At 49.5% G+C, this 18,725-nt stretch overlaps 1 protein-coding gene across 2 annotated transcripts in view; it reads right to left on the bottom strand.

Moving 5' to 3' along the window:
* Positions 1–1,775: 1,775 nt before the first annotated feature.
* Positions 1,776–18,725, bottom strand: part of C1R (complement C1r) — a 30,550-nt gene continuing 13,600 nt past the window's right edge. For both annotated transcript variants that reach the window (XM_060268735.2, XM_035140939.3), the window contains 5 exons: positions 18,548–18,669; positions 11,914–11,992; positions 8,911–9,048; positions 6,736–6,810; positions 1,776–5,000 (listed from right to left, as the gene is read on the bottom strand). In XM_060268735.2, coding sequence (XP_060124718.2) covers positions 4,165–5,000; positions 6,736–6,810; positions 8,911–9,048; positions 11,914–11,992; positions 18,548–18,669 — 1,250 coding nt within the window. In that variant the 3' untranslated portion in view covers positions 1,776–4,164. The remainder of the gene's footprint in view (positions 5,001–6,735; positions 6,811–8,910; positions 9,049–11,913; positions 11,993–18,547; positions 18,670–18,725) is intronic.

Here is an 18,725-nt window from a genome sequence, read left to right as displayed (position 1 = left end):
GGGCTCAATAACTTGGAGAAAACAAAAACACAATTTCATGATATAAGGCTTTTCTACCCAAACAGTAACATTCTTTCCTCATTAAAAAAAATAATAATTCCCAGATTTCTGCATCTTAGAAATTCCTTTGGAGGAGCAGAGCTATCCCAAAGCACTGAATTCAGAGAGTGGCAAAGAGGAAGGGAAGGCTTGAAGGAGTTTCCAAAGAGGAGGGACAGAAGGACTGAAAGGTCACGAGGAACTTAAGGGAGATAGATGTGCAGGGAAGTGGTGTTCCTGCACTTCCCATTAGCCATTTGTTCACAGGCTCTTCTGGGGTGTCATAAAGGTTTGAGTCCTGACTTCCTTTTTCTAAACAGAAAGCTGAAAAATTGCACACAACCCTGCCTCCTTTTTACCTGGGATAAATGATTTTTATGTAGAGGGTGGGTGGATGTGTCCACAAGGTAGGCCAACCCTATGGACCATTATTATTATTATTATTATTATTATTATTATTATTATTATTATTATTATTATTTGAATTTATATACTGCCTTATACCCTGGGGTCTCAGGGCGGTTCACAGAATCAAATGAAGATCTAAAACCACAAAATACATAATAAAAATAAAAACAACCCAATGCCACCCCCCAAAAAACCCCACATTTTAAAAGGGCATAGGATGTATAGGCATAGGCTGAAAAGTGGGACAGAAATTGATCTGCTATCCCCCCCAAAAAACTAATAACTACCAGCAGGTTGTTGAAAGTCTAGAGCAGGCATCCCCAAACTGCGGCCCTCCAGATGTTTTGGCCTACAACTCCCATGATCCCTAGCTAACAGGACCAGTGGTCGGGGAAGATGGGAATTGTAGTCCAAAACATCCGGAGGAACGAAGTTTGGAGGTGCCTGGTCTAGAGGGTAAAACCCAGAGTTTTGTAGGGAAAAGGTGATTATTGAATGACCAAGTGACTTAATAAAAGGCATGGGGGGAGCTGAAGCCTCTTAGATTTTGTGCTTTGTGTAGACACACAGTTTGTTGTCCTGGGATTATTTTTCAAGAATCTTCCCCAGTTTGGTGCCTTTGAGATGTTTTGGACTACTGTGTCCATCACCCCAGACAGCATGGCTGGTTTAGAAGGGGAAAGATCGCTGTGAGACAAGGCTCCCTGTCAAGGTTCTGTTGACCACCTGTCTTTCTCAGGATTAAGGCCAGGCTTTAGCTGCTCTGCAAACAGTTTTCCAAATGCAGCACTTTACCTTTGCCCACTGAAGTGAATGGCAGCCCTTATGTTATGTGGCAGAAAGAAAAGAGGTGCGTTCAGGGTGATGTCTTAACCCCATCTTTGCTCCTGCTGACCCCCAAGTACTGAAAACACAACTGTCCCTCCAACTGCATCGCCAAACCTGTGTACAGTGGTGCCTTGGTTGTCGAACTTAATCCGTTCTGGGAGTCTGTTCGACTCCCAGAACCATTTGAAAACCAAGGTGCGGCTTCTGATTGGCTGAAGGAGCTTCCTGCACTCAATCAGATGCCATGGAAGCCGTGTCGGATGTTCAGCTTCCAAAAAATGTTCACAAACCGGAACACTTACTTCTGGGTTCGCGGCGTTTGGGAGCTGATTTGTTCGGGAGCCAAGCCGTTCGACAACCAAGGTACCACTGTATTTGCAAAGCCCCTATGTATTTCCTGGGTCATGGCAGAGTGCAAAAGAACATTGGGTTAGTGTGATGGCTTTATGTATACAGTGAAAAGAGAAAAGCACAGAAGAGTCTTAAAATAGAACCCAAAGTTTTGTGCAGCAGTAATTTTAATATTTGTAGAATGCTAGTTTTGTGACGCGGTAAATGCAAATTTACAGTTATGAAGGAGCATTCTTTGGGGTGCACATAAGATGTGGTCAAGAATTTCTTAGCCCATAGTGGGACAGGTTCTAGATCTAGAAGTCTGGATTGCACCATCAAGAGTTGGATTAAAAGTATTGCACTAATATAGCTTTACCCAGTAGAGTAGAGTAGTTGCATTAGGAAAAAAACATCAGCAGATAATATGACTAGTAGTGAAGTAGGTTCTTTGGAGAAGTATGACTAATAATAACCTTTTAAAGGAAAACCAACTGGGCTAAAGCCTGACTCACAGATTCACATTTATCACTTGAGTACTGTACACTTGACGACTGTGTGATCATCAGCCCCCCCCCCTTCAAAAGCATTAAGATGTGAAAGTTATGTGTGTCATATTAGATCTGTCATGGCTCCATTGAAACATGAAAGTTTGGATGGGGCAGTCACCAAGCGATAAATATGCATGTGTGAATCAGTCTTTAGTTACCCCTTAACCACAAAGAGCCCAGTTGTAGCCTGGGCACAATGTGAAGCCATTTTATCTAGCTCTCAGTAGTCCTAACAAATTTGAATCGAGGCATGGAGAAATGTTTTATTTGTATCGGGCGGTGGGATTGAGCTCAAAAGTGGTTAGAGATGTTCTACACTTAAACCTCTATTTGGTGTTTGAATGCCATAGCCCAGGAATCCCCAAAAGTGAAGTAGGGTTGGCAACATTTGAACTAGCAACTGTAGCTGTGCCTTTAACAGTAGCTTGCAGACATTAACAGGGAATGATTTCCTCCAAACTGTGAAAAGTATCAGCTGCTAATTTTTGTGGGACATTCTCCTGTTAAAGGCAGAATAAGCACACCAGCCCTTTTTTTGTTGTTCCTTATCCATTGCCAACATTAGTGTAAAACTCACTGCTAGGTGGCGGCAATGACTTTATTTTAGATGAGCCTAAGAAATGGAGGACGGGGACGCGGGTGGCGCTGTGGTCTAAACAACAGAGCCTAGGGCTTGCCGATCAGAAGGTTGGCGGTTCAAATCCCCGCGATGGGGTGAGCATAGCTGCCAAGTTATCCCTTTTTTTAAGGGAAATTCCCTTATGCTGAATAGGCTTCCTTGCGAGAAAAGGGAAAACATGGCAGCTATGGGGGTGAGCTCCTGTTGCTCGGTCCCAGCTCCTGCCCACCTAGCAGTTCAAAAGCATGTTAAAGTGCAAGTAGATAAATAGGTACCGTTCCGGCGGGAAGGTAAACGGTGTTTCCATGCGCTGCTCCGGTTTGCCAGAAGCGGCTAGTCATGCTGACCACATGACCCGGAAGCTGTCTGTGGACAAACGCCAGCTCCCTCGGCCTATAGAGCGAGATGAGCGCCACAACCCCAGAGTCGTCCGCAACTGGACCTTAAGATCAGGGGTACCTTTACATTTACCTTTACCTTTAAGAAATGGAGGAGGATGGAAGAAAGGAAGCCCTTTTTGGACTATGGTATTTAAAGAAATATTATAATGTGAAGGATTTGTGAGCAGGATTTGAACTATGAACACCAGAAATAATTAGAGACTATTGTATTATGGCTATATGTAGTATAGAAGAGCAAAGATAAGTTGTGGCAATAAGTATAAAAAACCGCATCGGAAAATGGGATGGGAAGTCAATAAAACAGAAGAAAAATTATTATGTATGGGAAATTTATGTGACATTTGTGGAAATTCAATAAAACATATTATAAAATGGAGGAGGAGAGGATGTCAGTCTCCTCGACCATCCTTTGGAGAATGGAACTGATCCTGAATTTAGTGTCCCTGACTATCCCTTGTGACAGCCATCCCTGCCTGACATATTTGGATCCACTGACAACTTATGCAGCTGCCTTATTAACCACAAGAAACTAGCATTCTTCCTAGCACAAGGATGTAATCAAAGCCATGCTGTGCTCCTTTGGGGATAGTGACACAGGAATACAATACGTTGTTTTTATCTGTCCATTACTAAAGCAAGTAGTACAGAAATATTTTAGCAATTATTACATCAACACAGTTTCAAACAAGCTCTCATTCCTTTGGTTGTTATATCAACCAGCTCAACCTTAGATCATAGCTGCCAAGTTTTCCCTTTTCTCACGAGGAAGCCTATTCAGCATAAGGGAAAATCCCTTAAAATAAGGGATAACTTGGCAGCTATGCCTTAGATTGATTAATGAAGAGTATTTGCTAAACCATGAGTTAAGGTCCTACTTATTCATTCCTGGGAAGGAGCTATGAAACAATACATTGGAGGTGACAGTTCTTTCCAAAATGGCAGGAGCTTCCATTGATTGAATCACAACGGATGCTTATATTCCCATATGTTAATCTGACCCTTGCATTGAGACCCAATCCTTCCCCACTATGCCCTTGATCCAGTCCAGGTAGTTCATAACTTTGGTGTAAAAGCCATAGCCTTTGCCGCAATCGATGCCCCAAGAAACAATCCCCGAGACCACCCAGCGCCCAGTCTCCGGGTCGCGCACAGCAAAGGCCCCTCCACTGTCGCCCTCACAGGTATCTTTTGCTTCGTGAAGGGAACCTGCACAAAACATGTTCTCAGTGAAGACTGGGTCCTGGTCACCAATCTTCTTCCCTTTCAGCCACTGCTGACAGGATAAACGTCTTGCTACTGGAATCGGTACATATTTTAGCTTGTGAGCAAGGATGTTCCTCTCTACTCCGAAGCCACTGGCATAACCCATCCATCCTTGAGCGTAGAAGGTGCTGTTCCCTGGATCCGGGAGACAGATTGGCAGCACGTTGGGGCCGAGTGTCACTGGGTCCTCCAGCTCCAGAAGGGCAATGTCCCCGTCAAAGTTCTCATCAAGGTCCTGGTTGTACGCTGGGTGGATGTAAACTTTGCGGACGGGGCGATTGCCCAGCTTTATGAGCTCCTCCACGTCCGTGTGGCCCAGGAAGACTTGAGTCTTCTCAATCACCTCGGAGTGCTCAGGGCTCTGAGCCATCCGAGATGCACTGCTCCTCTTGGGGTATAAAGTGTGTGCGGCGGTCAAGATCCAGCGGTCACCCAGCAATGCGCCGCCTCCACGGCCAGTGACGAATGTTTTCGCTTGCCATGGGAAGCTGCCTGGTGGCGCCTCTTGGCCGTCAATAACCCGTTGGATTTTTACAATGGGGTTGTCTGGCCTTCCACAGACTGCAAGAGAGACAATATGGTCAAGAAAGGCAACTGCCTCCCGCCTCCTGGCTTTTCCCTATGTGACATTTCCTTATTTTGTGTGCTTCCATTCGCTCTTAAAAGAACATGTCAAACCTTTCCCACATAATCAATTCCCCCCCCACCAGAATTTGTTCTTATTATTAACATACTTAGCCCACTACCTGGAGATTCAGGACAGATAAAAGAACATACTCTTCTTAAACAGGGCATTGGTAAACTGTGTCATTCACCACCATAAGCTGGGTGGCTTTATCCAGTGCTTTTTTTTCGGGGGGAAGGGGACTCACAGGTACACATGCCCCTAAACATTTTGTGAATCTAACAGGAGAAGAAACTGAAATGTTAAAAAGTTTAAGTTTCTCCTCTAGCATGGTGAATCATCAGTTCCATTGCTACCCCTGATGGCGGCCTCATTTCCGTCTCAGACGGAAGCGAGCATTTAATGCAGGGGTCAGCAACCTTTTTCAGCCGTGGGCCGGTCCACTGTCCCTCAGACCATGTGGTGGGCTGGACTATCTTTTGAGGGGGGGGGAATGAACGAATTCTTATGCTCCACAAATAACCCAGAAAAGGGACACATTCTACTAATGTAAAAACACGCTGATCCCTGGACAGTCTGTGGGCCGGATTGAGAAGGCAATTGGGCCGCATCCGGCCCATGGGCCTGAGGTTGCCTACCCCTGGTTTAATGTGTGAAGCAGTGTGGAATGTGGATGTGTGGAATCAGGAAGATGTTAATGCACACAACCTCATGCCAATGTGGAAGTGACTGTGAGCTGTCAGCTGTGTCATATGAGGTAATGCATGTTCTTTGTACTTTTGTCCATTTACTGTACTTTTTTCCCCCTGATTTGAACTATAAAATGGTGATTTTCTTGAGTCAAAATGAGAGTGCCCCTAAACATTTTTTAAGGAAAAGAAAATCACCGGCTTTATCATAGAATTGTAGAGGATAAGGCTACCATGTTTCTCCGAAAATAAGACACCGTCTTATATTTATTTTTCCTCAAAAAAACACACAATGGCTTATTTTTCAGGGGATGTCTTATATTTTTCCTCCTCCTGCTGCTGCGGTTGGTATTGCTGCTGCGCCTATCACTATGTCTTATTTTTGGGGTATGGCTTATATTCCTTGAATGCTTAAAAATCCTGCTATGGCTTATTTTATGACTACGTCTTAAAATAGGAGAAACAGGGTATAAATGGCTACTTTTCATGATGGGTAAACTCTAGCAGCAGGACTTGAGGCAGAATAACTCCAAATACTAGTCAGTGGTTCATTGATCCTTCTCGCCTCTTCAATGGTGTCCCTCAGCTTTAGCTTCGACTTCTCATCTGAGCTGTGGACTCCACCCCTAACCAATGCCTCTGCTTTCAGCAGCCTGTTCACCTGAAGGAATCTAACCTTCAGGACACTAAGGAACTGAGTGCCTGACACAAAAAACTGTTTCTCCTCTCCCCCCCCCACTCCGACAAAATAAATCACCCATCCCTGGCAAAGATCCCTTTTAACTGGGAATTGCTCAAACCTCAGAACCTTAGGGCAGAAAGAATGTGCTTCACCGTCAGGCTGTTGTGTCTCTGTTTTCGATCCCATCTTTTCTCCCTCCTCTCCCTTTACCCTTATGTTCTGCCTTGTTCTTTTCTGCAGTGTTTGCCTGGTTGTTGTCTTTAGGCAACAGGAGGAGGAGGATGGAAGAGTGCTGATTACCTGGCAAGCACACGGGGATGTCCTCATGGTCATCTTGGTCTATCCAAGACCCCTTAGCAGAGCAGGTATATATATCTGAGGAAGGAAACAAGAATCATGAGAGCACAGTCTGAATAAACTTTGCCTGCTTAAACACCTCAGTTTTTCGACTCTGTAAGGGCACATCTGCACAGGCTGGGATGGAAGGAGCCGTTCTTGGAAGGAACAATTCTCTCAGTTTCTCATTTTTTTAAAATCACAAATTCAGTTCTCTCTCCACATACCTGCAACAACTTGTGATTATTTTTAAGCTCCAAAAGACAAGACCCAGCAGTTGTACTGCTTCTCTTGTCTTAACTACTTTCCCACCTTCATTGTGTCTTTAATGCAGAATAGCATTAAAATTGGGAAAGGAGTACGACAAGGTTGTATATTGTCTCCCTGCTTATTTAACTTATATGCAGAATTCATCATGCGAAAGGCTGGACTAGATGAATCCCAAGCCGGAATTAAGATTGCCGGAAGAAATATCAACAACCTCAGATATGCAGATGACACAACCTTGATGGCAGAAAGCGAGGAGGAATTAAAGAACCTTTTAATGAGGGTGAAAGAGGAGAGCGCAAAATATGGTCTGAAGCTCAACATCAAAAAAAACCGAGATCATGGCCACTGGTCCCATTACCTCCTGGCAAATAGAAGGGGAAGAAATGGAGGCAGTGAGAGATTTTACTTTCTTGGGCTCCTTGATCACTGCAGATGGTGACAGCAGTCATGAAATTAAAAGACGCCTGCTTCTTGGGAGAAAAGCAATGACAAACCTAGACAGCATCTTAAAAAGCAGAGACATCACCTTGCCGACAAAGGTCCGTATAGTTAAAGCTATGGGTTTCCCAGTAGTGATGTATGGAAGTGAGAGCTGGACCATAAAGAAGGCTGATCGCCGAAGAATTGATGCTTTTGAATTATGGTGCTGGAGGAGACTCTTGAAAGTCCCATGGACTGCAAGAAGATCAAACCTATCCATTCTGAAGGATATCAGCCCTGAGTGCTCACTGGAAGGACAGATCGTGAAGCTGAGGCTCCAATACTTTGGCCACCTCATGAGAAGAGAAGAATCCTTGGAAAAGACCTTGATGTTGGGAAAGATTGAGGGCACTAGGAGAAGGGGACGACAGAGGACGAGATGGTTGGACAGTGTTCTCGAAGCTACGAACATGAGTTTGACCAAACTGTGGGAGGCAGTGGAAGACAGGAGTGCCTGGCGTGCTATGGTCCATGGGGTCACGAAGAGTCGGACACGACTAAACGACTAAACAACAACAACAACAACAACAGCATTAACCTCCACCCCAGAATTGACCCATTTCTGCTTTTGCAGCTTCTGCAACACAGTGCTGTACTTTTTTGCCTATAAGATGCCCCCATGTATAAGACACCCCCTATTTTTGGGAACTCAAATTTAAGAAAATTGAGGGGGGGAGAGATAGCACCGGGTTGTCGACCTTTTTATGGGGAATTGCCCAGAGTTTTTGAGATTGGGGAGGGATCACCGAGGGTTGTTAAGCTTTTTGTTAGGGGGGGGGTGCCAAAAATAGCTCACCTGCACACATTGCAAAATCTGCCTCTCTTCTGTCCCATCTCCAGCAGAAGCTGCCAATCACCCACACAAATGCCCGATCACCAGCCAATCAGCACCACCCATTGACGCAGCAACCAATAACACGCACAATAGCTGCTGACAGCTGCAGCAGCAACCAATCAAACGCCCACCCTATGCACTACCGATGTATAAGACGACCCCCACTTTTTAGCAATATTTTTAAATAAAAAACATAGTCTTATACACGGAAGAGTACAGTAAGTACAGTGATGCTAGAGCTACACCCTGTGCTGCTTCCCTAATGTGATCGTGCAGCCTTTGTGAGGCAGTTATTTTCCATGGGTAGATGCCACAAAAGTGGAATCCCCCTAGTGAAACGGCTGTGAACATGGCCCCTCGTGGAATGGAGGGGAATTCCTGTGTCCACACTTCACATTTAAAGCACATTCAAAGCACATTCTTTCCTGGGAACCGTAGTTTTACCTGCCACAGGGATACTGCGTCAGCAATGCTTACCAGACTATAGAGTGTAGACAGAATGGAAAAAGGAATGGGGCTGAGGGGGGGCACGGTTTGCGCTGGGCAGGACTCACCTCCTCCCTTATTGAAAAGGCGGTAATAGCGTTCTTTGCAGCTGTACTTGACAACTGACAGGTATTCGTTATTGTTCGGCTGGGACTCATAGCTGAAGTCCCCGTTGGTCAGGCTTTTCGGCTCGCCGCAGTTCACAACTATGAGACAAATTTGGCAAATAAGTGAATGGGAGGGAATCTCTCTTTTAGGAATCCTTTCAACGTCCAGCTCAGTCACAATCATTCAGTGGTGCTTTCCTGCTATCAGTTGCCTAGTAAAAAAAAAAAGTCATACCCCTCAAGATGGCTTCCCACCCATGGGGAAATGATTACAGACCCTCCAAGTGTCCCTATTTTCCAGGGGCAGTCCCAGTTTCTGATTTGATCCCAGAATGTCCCGCTTTTCCTTAGGAACAAGAGTCTCCTAACAATAATCAGCATCTTTAACAAAAAGCTTCCCTTTGGGGGGAAGAAGCCGTGACTGCTTAAAGAGGTATGCTGCTCAGGGGCGTACCCAGCACCCGGCAGGTTAGGGCTCCTGCCCCCCTCTAGAAGCAATAAAATAAAAATAAAATAAACACCCGACACGGCAGCTTGCCGACCAGCTCCCTGAAAAGCAGCTCCTGCCCCTCCCTCGCCGCCTGACTGTCGGGCAAGGCAGCGGCTCGAGTTGGGAGAAGCAGCCTCGGCAAAGCTGCTGTTCTCCCTTCGGCTCCTTCCCTATCTCGCAGCCCCAGCGGGGCTCCTTCCCTCCCAGCAAAGTGGCTTCCCCTCCCCCTCCCCACCCGGCAAGGCAGCGGCTGGAGTTGTGAGCAGCAGCCTCAGCAAAGCTGTTCCTCTCCCTCCCTGACTCGCTGTCAAACTGAAGGAGGTTTTCCTGCAAGCTCTTCCTTCCTTCTTCAACCCTCCTTTTTAGTTCACTTTGGTCTGGCAAATTGTGAAAATTATTACTGTATGATAAATGGCCTCAAAAGTTTTGCTTTTTAAAATATCTTTTTTGCAGCAGCTCCTCCTGTGCCCAGCCCATTGTTGTTCGTTTGAGCTCAACAGCCACATAAAGAAGGAGCTGTGAGCTCAAATCCAATTCACACCCCAAGTAGATTTGCCTGGGGGCAGGGATTTAATTTGCATCTTGCAAATCCCTGACATTCTTTTGTTTCAAAGGAAGAACCTGTGTATTTCAGTTCTTCACCTCAAAGAAATGCAAGCCCCTCTCTTGAGCTGGTTTAGGTATCCAAAGCTTGCCAAATTATAGCAAACTGTTATTGTCCTTTCTTAAGTGCTACTCTGGTTCCTAGTTTATGCTTTCTGGGCTGTAGCTCAGTATAGATCAACTGCCTTGCATTGCCCTAGGACGGTTCAGTTGCAGGCATGTCCAGGTAGAGTCAGAAACTCCGGAAAGCTGCTGCCAGTCAGTGTAGACAATACTAAACAAGATTGACCAATTGACTTAGTATAAAGCAACTATAAACAAGCAGCTAAGCAGTTTACATTAAATAATAGGATGAATGGTTGACTCAGTGGATCATGTACCTGTGAGTACCATATTTGCAGTTTATCAGGTAGTAATTGACAGCATGTACACGGAACAAAACTGAAAGGCTATGTTGCTGAAGGTTGGGTCTATGAGAGCATACTTATTGCTATGGCAGCAAAGCACATTATTGGCGGGGCGGGGGAGTGACCAATATGATCCAGGGGTTGGAGCAATTCCCCTATGAGGAAATGTTACAAAACCTGGGGCATTATAACTTTTAGAAAAAAGGCAAGTAATTGGGGGTGGGAATGAGAGATTTTTATCCTTCTCATAATACTAGAACCAGGGAATATCCAATTAAGTGGATGTGAAATTCAATCTATTTCAGCATTTTAACTTTTTGTACATTTTAAAGTGGGGGGGGAATCAAGTTTTGTAAGAACAGAAGGCACCCCACCTATCAAGTCTTTGCTGGAGAGAAAATATGTCTGAAGATCTGCATATGACCTTCTCCACCTGCCCCCCCTTCTTATTTCTCTTCTTCCCAGGAGGGGTGAGGGGTTAAAATTAGGAGCTGGGTTTGATTTGATCACTGGCAGTTTATTAATCTTTAAATCCTACCTAAGATAAAATGAATCAGCCCTATAGATAGGTATAGATAGATCCCCAGCCAAGCTCTCCTGGGCAGCCCCATTGCCACTGCAGAGCACTCCTTCAGCTCACCAGGTCTCACCTGGTGAATGGGGCTTGGGCTAGAGGGTGGTTTGGCAGGGCACATACCAAACTTTCTGTGGGATGGCCGCCCCTGGAGCCCTTTCCAGTGACTGCCACAGAGAAGCCTGTTTGTATATTTCTTGGAGTATTTAAATCATAGGATCACAGAACTAGATGGTTGGAAGGGACCCCCGAGGGTCCTCTAGACCAACCCCCTCCAGTGCAGGAATCACAGCACAAGCATCTCTCCCAAAACAAGTTTGCTCTATCTTTCCTGTGAACAGCCCTTCAGATACAACAGAATCATTCACATAGTTGGAAGGGAACCACCAGGATCATCTAGTCCAACCCCCTGCAATGCAGGAATATTTTGCCCAACATGGGGCTTGAAACCACAACATTAAGAGTCTCATGCTTTACTGACTAAGGTTTGTTTATGTTTCCTGTTTTATTTTCCCAAGCAGAGATAATGTGTAAGCGTGGTGTCAGCTCCCCAAAAAAAGGTCAGTTTCACCTGGGCTCCGTAGCCCCGCCCACATTCCCACTTTGTGGCCCCTCCCCTCCCATGTCTTGGCCCCGCCCCTGAATGACCATGGCTTGCCCCCCCCCTAGTTTTGATCCTGGGTACGCCCCTGATGCTGCTGCTGTCAACGTTGAGTGCAGATAGGGCCCTAGACCTTGGGAACAGAGCCTAGCCCTAGATGTTTCGGCATTTGAAGGCTGCCCCCCACCCCTGTCCCTCTAGCAACTAAATGACCTTAAAATAAATGAATAAAATGATTGGCAACTTGCCACCCTTTAATAGTACTTCAGATCTGTGGCTAGCTACTCACTTTCACATCGGGGCATAGGGCGGTGCCATGTCCCATCCTTTTGGCAGACAGCGGTGAAGGATTTCAGTGCTTTGTCGCCCTGCTCAAAAACAGAAAAGCAGTCAAGAGTTGGGCAAGTCCCTAAACACAACTATGCCCCTTACCTTTGTCTCAGGCAGTGTAGAAATTAGCCAGGTGCGAATGCACCTGGCTATTGGCCACTTGCAATGCCTGGGGATCACTGGATTAGGACTGATTTCACACACAAATATCACATCCTGTAGAAATCGACCGGCTATATTTTATCTGCATAATCAGAATGAATTTCAGGAAACAAAATGCTTTTTCTGTGCAGCCTGAGCAGGAGCAGCAACAATGTTATAGCTAATTGTTGTCGCTTGGCTTCACTTACCCCACCCCCTGCCCTGCTCATACTGTAGTTGGGAAGACCATCCCTACATTTATGAATGGTCCGTGTCACCTTTAAGAAAAAGCAGTTGGAATAAGCCAATAGATATGTGGACTGTCCCTGGATCAAGTGACTTTTCTTCTTTAAGTTCTCAAAGCTCTTAATTTTAGCTCAAGGTCAGGGTCGGCTCTACAGCCAGGCTGGGTGGCGCAGCACAGCTGTGTCCGCCCGCCACAGAGCTGTGCCCCTGGCAGCCGCGCTGTGCGCTGTGTCCGCCCGCCCACCACGCTGGGAAATGGGGCGGGGCGGGGGCGCCGGAGGGATCAGTCGCACCACGGCGCCAGGGCACCAAATATACTTAAGACGGCCCTGCTCAAGGTTGTCATCTGAACTAACCAGATGAATCAATCACAGTCAGTCCAACATTTGAAAAATAAGAGTTAAGAGCCGTCTTGCCCCAAAATGGCAACTATACATTCAGTTTGGGATTAAGGAGTCATTTGTTGCCTAACTTATATGCTAACTTATATATCTGAGTTTCTAACACTGGCCTTAGGTTATCTGTTCTCCTGCCCCCAAACTTCTTGTAGCATTACTACTAAACAAAAACCAATTATTTGTACACTTGTTGTTAGTCAAATGGCTGAGAAGCTATTGAAAAGCAGTGGTTTTTTATTTTGTTTTTAATAGAAAAGACTTGTAACCACTACATAACCCACCCACCCACCGTAGGGGACTCTTCTGAGTTCTAGCCCCCGGCATACTTCCATTTTCGGAGAAGTCTGGGAAGGCATAAAAACAGCCTAGGAAGTGAACAGAGTGTCCCTGCGCCATAGAGTGTCCCTGCGCCATAGAGAGCTCCCTCACAACAGACACAGCTCCAGACACAGTTGACAAGAATTATCTTTCTTCTTTTTTGTTTTGTTTTGTTTTGTTTTGCCTTTCTCCTGACACTTTGCAGCACTCGTGAAAATTGACAAAATGAGCAATGTGTTCTAGCTCAGGCTCCTACATATAGTGCTCCTTTGCTTTGGTCAGCCTTAGCTGGAGTCCAAAATGACAGGAACAGCTTTGCTGCGCCCCACCTGGGATGGCTTCATGACCCACCGGTTGCATCCTGGCCAGTGGGTGGAAGACCTATATCTTAAGATAGCAAATACTGTTTTAAAAATCTGTTAATTTATTCAAAAGTTCTACCTCAGATTTAGGATCACTGAGTGGCAGTTTTTATTTTTTTCATTGTGGGGACTACGCCCTCTGCCTTGAATACCCTGCTACCCTAGATATCAAGTGTGGAAGGTGCTGGAGGCTAGCATGTTTAGGAAAATCCCCTTGGACATGCTTAAAGGAACTCACCATTGCTACTTTAAACCAGCCTTTCCCAACATCTCCCACCATCTCTGGTTTGAGGCCAAAACATCTGGAGGGCACCAGGATGGGGAAATGCGGTTTTAGATGCTGGCAGAGCTGAGTCATAACAGCCAAAACAAATTCCGGGGCTGAGCTCTGGATCAATTTAAGGCCTGCTTGTTTGTTATGCTCTACTTTCGATTTCCCCACTTATTCATCACGCTGGCCAGAAATTATGCAATCGCCACATCTCTTTCTGCCTTTAATCAGATCCACAAGCGCGGATGCCTTTGGGAGATAAATATTTGTTGAATAAAATGTTTCTCTTGCCCTGACGTATTCCTTAAACTGTTCCTAGGAGAAACGCTGGGAGATGTAAAAGGGAAGAGAAGCATTTAGGAATGGAGGAACACACACACACAGCCTGAGGGATCATGAGGTCAAGAGGAGGGAAAGGCTTAGAAGACAGAGAGATAAAGTAATGGAGAATCCACTCAATGTATATATTATACCTTTAAAAACACATCCAAAGCACATTATTTCCTTCTCTAAAGGGTTTGAGGCATTTAATTAGCGTTTACGTGTATCAGACCTTGAGAATGTAATCGAGATTCATGTGTGTAAACCTGCTTCTGAGCATCAGCAATTAGCATGTCATGAGTTAATTAACCTGGGCAAAGGTCCAAAGTGTGTACCAGCCTTTAACCCTAGTCCATCAACAGGTGTTGATGAAGTCACACAAGGAATCATGCTTGTATGTGCCCTGGAGACCAAGATAGGCTGCAGGACAAAAAAGGAGGCTGGTGACGCTTCCGTAAGGATACGCTGGCACCTTTAGGGGTGCGCCTGCTGTGCGCCCCTTCATTGCAGGGGGTTGGACTAGTTGGTCCCTTCCAACTGCAATTCCATGTTTCTATGACTGAAGACTAAAGGTTGTACATACCGTGTTTCTCATATTTTAAGGCATCCCCAAAAAATAAGCCATGACAGGATTTCTAAGGGTTGGTGAAAAATAAGACATACCCCGAAAATAAGCCATGTCGTGTAGCCCCGACCGAGCGAGAGGCGAAGGCGCGGGACCCAGCAGGAGCTCCCTGCCTGCTTCCCCGAGCCGTCGCGCATCGGGGGACAGAGCCGAAGATCGGCGGGCGCTCCTTGCTGGGCTTGACAAGCCCGGCAAACAGCGCCCGCCGATCTTCGGACCTGTGCTGTGTGACAGGCAGGGGTGGGGGGAAGCGGAGATCGTTCTCCGCTCTCCCCCCACCCCCGCCTGTCACCGAAGATCGGCGGGCGCTGTTTGCTGGGCTTGACAAGCCCGGCAAACAGCGCCCGCCGATCTTCGGACCTGTCCTGTGTGACAGGCGGGGGTGGGGGGGAAGCGGAGATCGTTCTCCGCTCTCCCCCCACCCCCGCCTGTCACCAAAGATCGGCGGGCGCTCCTTGCTGGGCTTGACAAGCCCGGCAAACAGCGCCCGCCGATCTTCGGACCTGTCCTGTGTGACAGGCGGGGGTGGGGGGGGAAGCGGAGATCGTGCTCCGCTCTCCCCCCACCCCCGCCTGTCACCAAAGATCGGCGGGCGCTGTTTGCTAGGCTTGTCAAGCCCAGCAAGGAGCGCCCGCCGATCTTTGGTGACAGGCGGGGGTGGGGGGAGAGCGGAGATCGTTCTCCGCTCTCCCCCCACCCCCGCCTGTCACCGAAGATCGGCGGGCGCTGTTTGCTGGGCTTGACAAGCCCGGCAAACAGCGCCCGCCGATCTTCGGACCTGTCCTGTGTGACAGGCGGGGGTGGGGGGGAAGCGGAGATCGTTCTCCGCTCTCCCCCCACCCCCGCCTGTCACCAAAGATCGGCGGGCGCTCCTAGCTGGGCTTGACAAGCCCGGCAAACAGCGCCCGCCGACCTGTGCTGTGTGACAGGCGGGGGTGGGGGGGAAGCGGAGATCGTTCTCCGCTCTCCGCCCACCCCCGCCTGTCACCGAAGATCGGCGGGCGCTGTTTGCTGGGCTTGACAAGCCCGGCAAACAGCGCCCGCCGACCTGTGCTGTGTGACAGGCGGGGGTGGGGGGGAAGCGGAGATCGTTCTCCGCTCTCCGCCCACCCCCGCCTGTCACCGAAGATCGGCGGGCGCTGTTTGCTGGGCTTGACAAGCCCGGCAAACAGCGCCCGCCGATCTTCGGACCTGTCCTGTGTGACAGGCGGGGGTGGGGGGGAAGCGGAGATCGTTCTCCGCTCTCTCCCCACCCCCGCCTGTCACGGAAGATCGGCGGGCGCTGTTTGCTGGGCTTGACAAGCCCGGCAAACAGCGCCCGCCGATCTTTGGACCTGTCCTGTGTGACAGGCGGGGGTGGGGGGGAAGCGGAGATCGTTCTCCGCTCTCCCCCCACCCCCGCCTGTCACCAAAGATCGGCGGGCGCTGTTTGCTAGGCTTGACAAGCCCGGCAAACAGCGCCCGCCGACCTGTGCTGTGTGACAGGCGGGGGTGGGGGAGAAGCGGAGATCGTTCTCCGCTCTCCCCCCACCCCCGCCTGTCACCGAAGATCGGCGGGCGCTGTTTGCTGGGCTTGACAAGCCCGGCAAACAGCGCCCGCCGACCTGTGCTGTGTGACAGGCGGGGGTGGGGGAGAAGCGGAGATCGTTCTCCGCTCTCCCCCCACCCCCGCCTGTCACCAAAGATCGGCGGGCGCTCCTTGCTGGGCTTGACAAGCCCGGCAAACAGCGCCCGCCGATCTTCGGACCTGTCCTGTGTGACAGGCGGGGGTGGGGGGGAAGCGGAGATCGTTCTCCGCTCTCCCCCCACCCCCGCCTGTCACCGAAGATCGGCGGGCGCTGTTTGCTGGGCTTGACAAGCCCGGCAAACAGCGCCCGCCGACCTGTGCTGTGTGACAGGCGGGGGTGGGGGAGAAGCGGAGATCGTTCTCCGCTCTCCCCCCACCCCCGCCTGTCACCAAAGATCGGCGGGCGCTCCTTGCTGGGCTTGACAAGCCCGGCAAACAGCGCCCGCCGATCTTCGGACCTGTCCTGTGTGACAGGCGGGGGTGGGGGGGAAGCGGAGATCGTGCTCCGCTCTCCCCCCACCCCCGCCTGTCACCGAAGATCGGCGGGCGCTGTTTGCTGGGCTTGACAAGCCCGGCAAACAGCGCCCGCCGACCTGTGCTGTGTGACAGGCGGGGGTGGGGGAGAAGCGGAGATCGTGCTCCGCTCTCCCCCCACCCCCGCCTGTCACCGAGGATCGGCGGGCGCTGTTTGCTGGGCTTGACAAGCCCGGCAAACAGCGCCCGCCGACCTGTGCTGTGTGACAGGCGGGGGTGGGGGAGAAGCGGAGATCGTTCTCCGCTCTCCCCCCATCCCCGCCTGTCACCGAAGATCGGCGGGCGCTGTTTGCTGGGCTTGACAAGCCCGGCAAACAGCGCCCGCCGACCTGTGCTGTGTGACAGGCGGGGGTGGGGGAGAAGCGGAGATCGTTCTCCGCTCTCCCCCCATCCCCGCCTGTCACCGAAGATCGGCGGGCGCTCCTAGCTGGGCTTGACAAGCCCGGCAAACAGCGCCCGCCGATCTTCGGACCTGTGCTGTGTGACAGGCGGGGGTGGGGGTGGGAAGCGGAGATCGTGCTCCGCTCTCCCCCCACCCCCGCCTGTCACCAAAGATCGGCGGGCGCTGTTTGCTGGGCTTGACAAGCCCGGCAAACAGCGCCCGCCGACCTGTGCTGTGTGACAGGCGGGGGTGGGGGAGAAGCGGAGATCGTTCTCCGCTCTCCCCCCATCCCCGCCTGTCACCGAAGATCGGCGGGCGCTGTTTGCTGGGCTTGACAAGCCCGGCAAACAGCGCCCGCCGACCTGTGCTGTGTGACAGGCGGGGGTGGGGGAGAAGCGGAGATCGTTCTCCGCTCCCCCCCATCCCCGCCTGTCACCGAAGATCGGCGGGCGCTGTTTGCTGGGCTTGACAAGCCCGGCAAACAGCGCCCGCCGACCTGTGCTGTGTGACAGGCGGGGGTGGGGGAGAAGCGGAGATCGTTCTCCGCTCTCCCCCCATCCCCGCCTGTCACCGAAGGTCGGCGGGCGCTCCTAGCTGGGCTTGACAAGCCCGGCAAACAGCGCCCGCCGATCTTCGGACCTGTCCTGTGTGACAGGCGGGGGTGGGGGGGAAGCGGAGATCGTTCTCAGCTCTCCGCCCACCCCCGCCTGTCACCGAAGATCGGCGGGCGCTGTTTGCTGGGCTTGACAAGCCCGGCAAACAGCGCCCGCGTGCACTTTATTAAAAAATAAGACATCCCTCAAAAATAAGCCATGTCGTGTTTTTTTGAAGAAAAAATTAATATAAGACATGACTTATAATATGAGAAACACGGTAAGTGTAAAATAAGCCATATGTTATTAAGACACTAGCCTCCATTTTTGCAGTGGTGGGTTGCCCAAATGCACAGAGGAGGCACCGGCCTAGGAACCCCATGCCTTTTAGGGCCCCCGCAACAATGGATCAAAATAATATTGATTTAGCTTATTAAAATTGTTGCTTGGTAAAAATTTTAAAAAAATGTCTTAGGAGATAATTTGCAAGGGGGCTCTCGAGATTTTGACTGTCTAGGGACCTCCACAGGGTTTAATCCTGCACTGCCATTGTGCCTCATTTCCCCATAAGAACACAGAGGTCGATGGAGGGCCAAGACCCCCTGGAATCTTCTACACTGCTAGGCAGAGATTGGTGTGGCTTGCAACCCTGGTGTCAGAAGTGGAGTCTCTTCCTTGCCCTGCTCAAAAGGTTCTGGGCGCTGCTGTTTATTAAGGCTTGCTGGGAATTGTAACTCTATGAGGGGTAAACCGGGGTGCCGGTAATTCTTTGAGGGGTGAAATGCACTCCAAATGTGCTTTAATGTGTCCGCAGTCCTAGATAAATGAGTCCCACCTCCATCAGCCGGTATCCAGTCCTGCAGCTGGCAATGAAGTAGTCCTGGTATTGATACGACGGCTGTAGGTCTCGAATGATGGTGAACTCATCATTTGGAACAGGCTGCGGGCAAGGGACTCCTGTTGGAGATAAGAGAGGAATGAAGGAAGCGCTGGCAGATGGCTGAGTACCATTT

This window comes from Zootoca vivipara, chromosome 15 (assembly GCF_965207765.1).
Source record: "Zootoca vivipara chromosome 15, rZooViv2.hap1.1, whole genome shotgun sequence".
In the NCBI taxonomy this organism is placed as follows: Eukaryota; Metazoa; Chordata; class Lepidosauria; order Squamata; family Lacertidae; genus Zootoca; species Zootoca vivipara.
Note: the sequence above shows the minus strand (reverse complement) of the source record. Positions and strands in the feature narration are given on the sequence as shown.